Below are 7,827 nucleotides of genomic sequence, written 5' to 3'. Positions count from 1 at the left end.
GGGTCACCAAGGCTTACCTGGCACTGGTAAGGCCCTCCTGGAAGAGGGAGCCGCAGCCCCGCCCCCGTCTGCTCTATGCTGCCCCACTGGCCGCCGAGCTAGGCCCTTGAGCAGCGAGTGCCTCACCTGCCCGACAGGTGCGGGGGCACGTCCAGGAGAGCCGCATGACCATCAGCTATGCCATCGGGAAGAGCAGCGCGGAAGGCCGCTCTCACACCATGTGCATAGAGGGCACGCCAGGTGCGGGCTGCGCGAGTCGCGAGAGAGCCAGGCCAGGGATCTTTGGGGGCGAGTCAGGGGTGGGGTGACTGGAGCTGGTGAGGCCGTGGGGCGGGATCTGAGATTTAGTGGCGAGGGACGAGGCCCGGGAAGTATGAAGAGGAGTCAGTGTGACCTAGAGACAGGACATGGGGAGGGTGGAGCTGGCCTTCCTGGTGGGATGGGGCATGAGTGGGGCGGCCTGGAGAGGGCGGGACCAGGGAAAGCTCAGTTGTGAGGTGTGGCACAGGTGTGAGGCGGGCCTGTGGGCGGGGGCATGGATCTCAGTAGAGAAAGTGGGGTCCATGGAGGGGCGGGGCCTGGGGAAGGGGAGGAGCTGGGAAAGCCGACCCCTCCCTGCCTTCCATCCAGGCTGTGAGAACCCGAAGCCCAGCCTGACAGAGCTGATGGTCCTAGAGCACGGGCTGTACTCGGGGGACCCTGTCTCCAAGGTTCTGCTGCAGCCGCTCACAGGTGTGCTGGGTGAGGGGTCTGGGTGAGGGAAAATCACCTGCCTGGGCCCCCCCTGATAACCTGCTCTGAGGGGGCCCACGCTGGACCTAGGGACATCTTAGGGGGAGCCCTGGTAGAGAAGCGGATACATGGTTGGCTGCTAACTACGGAGGCGGTGGTTCAAACCCAGCGGCCGCTTCCTGTTTCTGTAGGGACTTACAGCCTAGGACGCCAGGGGCGGCAGCTTTGCTGTCTTATGCTAGTGTCTGTACTAGTGGAAATTGGTCCCAGGGTGGTTGGGGGTTGTGCATGAGGTCTGGAAAGGAGGCCTGGTGTCGCACTGGTTAAAGTGGTAGCCTGCACCTGGGAGGAAACGGTGGTGGGCAGCCCGGCCGCCGTTGCTATCAATGAATCATGGGGTTGGGGGTCTTCTTGCCCACTGGGGTCTTCCTGTCTGGGATCTGACCCTCTCCCTGTGGAGGGGTTGGAAAGTGCCTTTTCTGGGGTGTCTATTTGGGAGGGGGCACCTGTGGAGGCTCCACTGACTTGCCCCTCACTGCAGGGCGGACCCACCAACTTCGCGTGCACTGCAGCGCCCAGGGCCACCCAGTGGTGGGTGACTTGACCTACGGACGGGGCGGCGGCTGGGAGGAGCAGCCCTTCCGGATGATGCTGCATGCACTGTACCTGCGGGTGCCCACCGACGTAGAGCGTGTGGAGGCCTGCACACCCGACCCCTTCGTGCCCGCGCTGGATGCGTGCTGGAGCCCACACACCCTTGTGCGCCCCCTCAACCAGCTCATCCTGGCCCTGCGGGCAGCGCCGGATCCTGAACCAGCGGCCAGTGGTCCCCGCCCCCACAGCCCTGAGGCGACCCGCCCTACAGCCCCTGAGACGGAAGCCCAACGGGCATCGTGCCTGCAGTGGCTATTGGAGTGGGCACTGGAGCCAGACAGCTGAGCAGGCAGCCAGTCAGGGTGGTGGCAGCTGGGACCCATCCCAAGAAGGCAGGTGGCTACCCCAGAGGACATGCAGGTAGCTGCCAGCTGCCCATCACAGACAGGGCTGAGCCCTGCCAGGGGATGGCCGGCAGGAGAAATGAGTCTTATGGCTGCCTGAGTCCCTACCCCAGGGCCCTGGACTCAGACAGGGCAGAACTGGGACTGATCCCATGGCCACCCAGCAAGACAGGGTACAGTGGGCCCAGGTCCCCAGCTACCACCGCACCTGCCCCTTGGGAGCCACTTGTTTTGGGCTGCCCCTCCCACCACCTCAGGCCCTGCCTACCGACTGGCCCTGCTCTGTGCCTTTGCTTCCTCGGGCTCTGCCTGGGCCCCCAGCTGCTCCCCACCCCACTGCACATCACCACGGGGCTGCTGCTCCCCTGGGAGCCTTCGGAGGCCCAGCCTGCTGCCAGCTCTGCCCACTCCCACCCAGCCCGCCAGACTCCGTCCCTGTCTTCCTGTAATGTGCCAACCGCAGCTGAGCTCCGGGGATTAAAGAAACTCACTGAGAGCGCTGGAGAATGTGTCTAATGTTCTGGCCCAGGGGCTGCTGGGGACATGGTCCACACACGCCCTCCTGAACCTGCAGGCCTCTGCCAGAGATGCCTGGCCACCTAGGGGTGCCTGCTGCTGACAGCCCTGGCTATGTACGGGACATCCTCCAGTCACAGCTCTGGGGAGGGCAGAGACCTCCCAGCTGAAAGCATCCAGCTTCAGGACCCTCAGAGTCACCCCCCACTTTGCTGCCAGACCCCCAGTGTCTCAGAGGGGTGGCGGGATAGGCCACACTGGAGCCACAACAGAGGCCTAGGGTCAGATGGCATACCCCCTCAGGGTGGGCCCCTGTGCCTCAGTTTTCCCACCTGTGAAGGGGGGATGTTAGTGGGTCAGAGGCCACAGGATACCCCACCCACAGTAGCAACCCCGCGGTGGGACCCTTCTTGCCCACCCTGCCTCCACAAACTCCGCCTCCCAGTTCTCAAAGGAGCTGACCCCGTCCACCGCACACTGCCGGCCATATTCCCAGACCAGCCACCCCTAGCCTCCTGCCTGCCCAGAGCAACAGCCGCAAAAGCGCGCTTCTGCAACCCGGTGGGCCAACGCACAAGCACGCGGGCGCGGCGCCGGTGAGAGCGGCGAGAGGAAATGAGATGCCCCGACGTCGGCCCCGCCCTCAGCAACCCCGCTGCGGGTCGTCATGCCTGTCCCTGCCACACGGGGCGCTGGCCCGCCGTCCCCTGACTAAGGGCACAAGCTCAGCTGTTCCCAGCAGCTGGCACTCGCCACAGGCCTGGGTCCATGGGCTCTGTGGCTGAGCCAGGACTACTGGGTGCTCGCTGAAGCCCCTCCACCTGGACTCAGGCAGGCCTATCCCATCACGTCCCCGAAGTGGCCTAAAACCAGGGCTGGCCAGTGCTGAGGGGCTCCCTCAGACAGCTAGTGCCCCCAAGGCCACTCCCCACACACTGAGAGGACAGCCTTGGGCCCCACATGAACCAAGCTACTCCCCACCTGCTGGGAGCAACATCCTCACACCCTCCATGCTCCCAGCCACTCCCCACACACTGGGGTGGAAGGGACAGTCTTGTGCCCCCTTTGCACTGGGCCACTCCACAGCCACTGTGGGGACAGCCTCAGGCCCTCTGGAACCCAGTCCCTCCCCACACCCTGGGGGACAGCCTCAGGCCCCCTGTGCACCCAGCTGTGGGCTGGGCAGGCTGCTCCTTGCTCTTGTAGTTGCCTTTTCCCTGGCTGGAGAAGGGGCCTCCATCCCCCGATAAAGCTAAGCGCTGTCCCCACATCACTGCGCCCACCCTGGGTTCCAGGAAGCTGCAGGGGAATGGGGAAGCCCCAGAAGCAGCAGGGGAAAGTCCGGGGAGCAGAAGCACTGAGACACCTCCTCTGTCTGCCCCAGGTGCCAGGTGGCTCTCCAAGGGCTAGGGTCTGTGAGAAAGACCCTGCTCCCTGTTCTGTGGGTGGAACAGCCAGGCTGTCTGGCACTGGGCGGCCATCAGGAAGCCCAGAGGTGGGCATGCTGGGCTGGTCAACCTTGAAGGAGGGATTGAGTGCCCAGAGCAGGGGGAAGGGCAGACAGACAAGGTTGGCTGGTGGATGGAGAGAGGGGAAGCAGGATGGAGGGTCGGCTGGGCAGCTGACCTGAGCACTGGGCCCCCTTGGAGAAGACTGCCCACCTTGCCTAGCTCTTCCCGCTGTGTCCAAGGATCCTTGCCCACCTCCTGGACACACAGCTTCTCTGCCCATCCAGGCACTAGACCCAGCCATTCCTCCTCTCTCTGTACCTCTCGGTTCCCTGGCTGTGCCCTGAGCCCAGGCAGCCCAGTGGTAGTAGGCAACACCCTGGGTGGGTGTGGGAATTGGATGCGGCAGAGAGTAAGGAGGTCCCCAGCAGAGGATAGAGAACACACACCGGGTACAGTGATGCCCGTTGGCACACAGTAACATGCCTCAGGGCTCAGGGTGGAAGCGGGCCTCATTTCCACCCACAGGCAGGCATTGTGTCTGGCCTGCAGGTGTGGCCATGTCCCAAGGACACCAGGCTGACCAGCCCTGCACATGCCCCCAGGCCCGGTGCGTGGACAGCTGGGCGGCTGCCAGCCGTGAGCTCAGCACCAGCTCCCCCAGGGCTGGGAGCAGGTGCCCGCCGTGCCTGGGGCCCCCGGGGGCAGCACCACAGTGCCAAGTCCCCGCCCTGAAGCAGCTCCTTCTCAGGAGTGGGCGGCGGGCGCGGGGCTGTGGCGTGCCACCTGCGGGCAGGACATGGAGGAGTGTGGAGAGCCCCAAGCATCCCTCCCATCAGGCCCCTGTACCTCAGGACTCTTCAAAGCAGGTTGAGCCTGCTCCCCAGACAGCTGGGGTCGCCAACCTCCCACCATCTGCTGACGGTACTTCTAGCCGCAGGTGAGAGGGTGAGTGGACTTCAGATGTGTCCCCTGCTGGGATTGGGAAGAGACAGCCCCACGGTCTGCCTGCTGGGCCATTTCCAGAGGGTCAGGAGGCCCAAAGCTGGCCGCGCGCTCCCTGGACACTTGTCCCCCAGCCTCTGAGTGCTGGTTTGTGTGTCCTGTCCGCCCAGGAGGCTGAGGCAGCGCCGTCACCTGGGGCCAGGTCCTGTCCTGAGCTGGGTGTCTGAGTGGAGCCCCAGAGGGGCCATAGGGTCTGCCCCGCCGGCCATCCTGAGCAGCACACAGGGAGAAACACCACCATGGGCAGGCGGGCGGGCGGGCGGGGGAGACGCCTGGCCTCCCGCTAAGGCGCCTTGTGGGGTTACAGGGACAGCAGCCGCTGCCTCCTGTGCGTCTGTTTGTCACCTTAATTGGAGGCGCTACAGCCGCTGGGTCCCCAGAGCCCCGACCTGAGATAAGGAAGGCTCCAGCTCACTGGCCCCCTCCCTCCGGCTGCTCCCTTTTGTTTGGGAACAACATCTTGTTGTCTGTGGTCAGGCTCTTCTTCCTGAGGAGAGGGAGAGAACTGCTGGAGCCCGGTGAGCAGGAAGTGTCCCCCGCCCAGCCCTGTGGTTAACGGGAGTGGGGGGCGCCTGATCACGCCCTCCACTCACCCACAGCACATCCACGACCCTGTTGCTGCCTGTGACCTCGAGCCTCCCCCACCCCCCGGGACGTTGCGGGCAGGACAACCTTCGCTGGCTGAGTGGACATGGGCCCCTGGGCCGGTGAGACCTCTCACTGAGGAAGACCCTGTGTGGCTGGGGCCCTGGGGAGCGGGGTGGGGGGTGCCAGCTGCTGGTGATGCAGCTCCTCAGGGGACAGAGCACCCCACCGTGTGCGGGGATGGTGGGCAGGGCCGTGTGGGGTCCCCACCCCTGGAGCCCTCCTGCTGCTGCAGAAGAGACCTCATTAAGTGGGGGTGTGGAAAGAGGGGACCCCAGCCCCACTTCTTGCCTGGGTTTCTAAGGCAGGGAAGTGAGCCAAACCCAACGTTACCGTTGAGTGGGTTCTGACCCACAGTGACCCTGTAGGACAAAGTAGAGCTGCCCCCTGCCCCCTGCCCCAGGCTGCCATCTCCACAGAAGCAGACGGCCTTCTTCCTCAGAGCGGCTGGTGGATTTGAACTGCCGACCCTTAGGCTATCAGTCCAGCGCTACCCACCAGGGCTCCTGGTGACAGTGCCAGGAACCCCAGTTCTGATGGGAGGCCCAGAGACTTCAGAGATGAGTTGTGGGGAGACGGAGTTTGTACTCATATGTCCACTCCCAAGGCCCCCTCTGACACAGGGTGACCCGAGGGCTGCCAGTGGCTACAATGCCATGGTGGGGGCTCTCTGCACTTACTGACTCTTCTGTTGCAGGCGTCCTGGCCGGCCCAGGCCTTGCCCTCCTGGTGTCTCTCACAGCACACTGCTCAAGCCCTGAGACCCAGGACAAGCTGGACGGCGATGGGGCTGGCCAGTGGGCCAGGTGAGTACTGCTGGGCAGGGGGTTCCTCCCTCAGTACCCAACCCACATGCTAGAGGGGACAGGGAAGGCAGGCGAGGGCCCAGCAGGAGTCTTGCCTGTGGTCACGCTCCCTGTCCCCAACAGAAGATGACCAGGCTCACCACCTCTCCTTCAGACTGTCAATTTTTGTCCAGCGGGGACTCTGGCCTGGCCTCCTAGGCTCCACGAGAACTCCCCAAATCCCACGCAGGCTTCCCTGGTCATAGCAGCTGTCCAGGGCCCCTGGAGCCCGGCTGGAGGAGTCCAGAGCCATCGGGGACTGGGCCTTGGAAAGGATTGAATGGATGAATGAATGAGTGAGTGAGAGCATAGCAGGGCCTGTGTCTGAGTCCTGCAGTAGCTCAGAGCTTGGAGCCGGCTGGTGCTCCGGAAGGGAGGGATAGAGGGCTGATGAGAGGGAGTGAATGAGTGAGTGAGTAAATGAATGAGTGAATGAATGAATAAGTGAGTGAGTGAATGAATGAGTGAGTGAGTGAGTGAGAGGGGCTTCTCAGCTATCATGTACTGGTGGACCCTGACCCTGTAGGCTCATGCCCACCTCCTTCATGCCCAGTGCCAACGCCTCCCTCCTGCGTGACTTCTGGTGTCAGCCAGCTGGTCAGCTGAGCCGGGACCAGCTGTCCACTCTGGTCAGAAGGATGGCAGCCCAGCAGGTGCCCCTGGGAGCCTGGCAGGTGAGTACGACTAAGGCCCAAGAAGAGCAGGCAGAGAGGCAGGCTGTTCAGGGAGTGGGTTCCTGGGATGGCCAGGGGGCTGGGCATTGGTCTGCACAGGTCAGAGGGTTTCCCCAACCCCAGCGGGTGGGGAACATGTGAGTGCTGGTTGAGGGACCTCAGAGAATGTTCTGGAAACACAGCAACCCTACCAGCCTCAGAATGACCCAGGATGCATCGCGTTGGCTCACCCAAGACAACTGGATGTTGATCCTTCTGGGCGGGCTGCCTCCCTTTGGACTCCCTAGGACTCTTTAGCCAATTCTCCACCAGTTGCCCCATGTTGGGCAGGTGAGTTCCTCTGTCGCTCCCATGTCAGCATTCTTTGCCAACACCGTAATTCAAGGGCAGACACCCGTTCTTCCCCAATCTCCCTTCATCCTCCTCCGGCTCTCATGTATCTATATGAGGAGATGGAAAATACCAGGCTTCGTTCAGGCGCGCCTTAGTCCGCAGAGCAGTGTCTTGGCTCTTCGATACTAATGGAAGCAGAACCAAGAAAATCCCTGGGCTTTTGTGTCTGGCCTCTTTCACTCGCCTCTCGAGTGCTGTGCCCCGATGCTGTGCCCCCCATCGGAGCCTCGGCATTCTTTCTGTGCCTGAGTAGAACCCCGAGCCATGGGATTTTCGATCGCCTCCTGTGCACAAGAAAGTTGGAAGACTGCGGAAGAGTCGATGGATGTGGTGCTGGTGAAGAACAGTAAACGTGTGGGGACCGCCAACAGGACAAACCAATCTGTCTTGGAAGAAGTAGGGCCAGAGTGCTCCTTAGAGACAAGGATGGCAAGACCTCATCTTGCATACTTTGGACCTGTGGTCAGGAGAGACCCGTCCTGGGAGAAGGACATCCTGCTTGGTCACGTGGAGGGGCAGTGAGAAAGAGGACGTTCGTCCAGGAGACAGGGGTGGGGGTGGGGGGGACACA

At 63.0% G+C, this 7,827-nt stretch overlaps 2 protein-coding genes across 2 annotated transcripts in view; both read left to right on the top strand.

Annotated features, from left to right (window-relative positions):
* RPUSD1 (RNA pseudouridine synthase domain containing 1) overlaps nucleotides 1–2,226 on the top strand; it is a 3,576-nt gene extending 1,350 nt beyond the window's left edge. Inside the window, exons 3-6 of the mRNA XM_004706121.2 lie at nucleotides 2–26; nucleotides 138–240; nucleotides 631–732; nucleotides 1,274–2,226. Of these exons, the coding sequence (XP_004706178.2) occupies nucleotides 2–26; nucleotides 138–240; nucleotides 631–732; nucleotides 1,274–1,671 (628 nt within the window). The 3' untranslated portion in view covers nucleotides 1,672–2,226. The remainder of the gene's footprint in view (nucleotide 1; nucleotides 27–137; nucleotides 241–630; nucleotides 733–1,273) is intronic.
* Nucleotides 2,227–5,390: 3,164 nt separating this feature from the next.
* The window catches only part of LOC101651472 (mesothelin-like protein), an 8,742-nt gene continuing 6,305 nt past the window's right edge, over nucleotides 5,391–7,827 (top strand). Inside the window, exons 1-3 of the mRNA XM_004706120.1 lie at nucleotides 5,391–5,406; nucleotides 6,042–6,150; nucleotides 6,743–6,863. Of these exons, the coding sequence (XP_004706177.1) occupies nucleotides 5,391–5,406; nucleotides 6,042–6,150; nucleotides 6,743–6,863 (246 nt within the window). The remainder of the gene's footprint in view (nucleotides 5,407–6,041; nucleotides 6,151–6,742; nucleotides 6,864–7,827) is intronic.

This window comes from Echinops telfairi, unplaced genomic scaffold, assembly GCF_000313985.2.
Source record: "Echinops telfairi isolate 266 unplaced genomic scaffold, ASM31398v2 ScPeMD7_5;HRSCAF=22, whole genome shotgun sequence".
NCBI lineage: Eukaryota > Metazoa > Chordata > Mammalia > Afrosoricida > Tenrecidae > Echinops > Echinops telfairi.
Note: the sequence above shows the minus strand (reverse complement) of the source record. Positions and strands in the feature narration are given on the sequence as shown.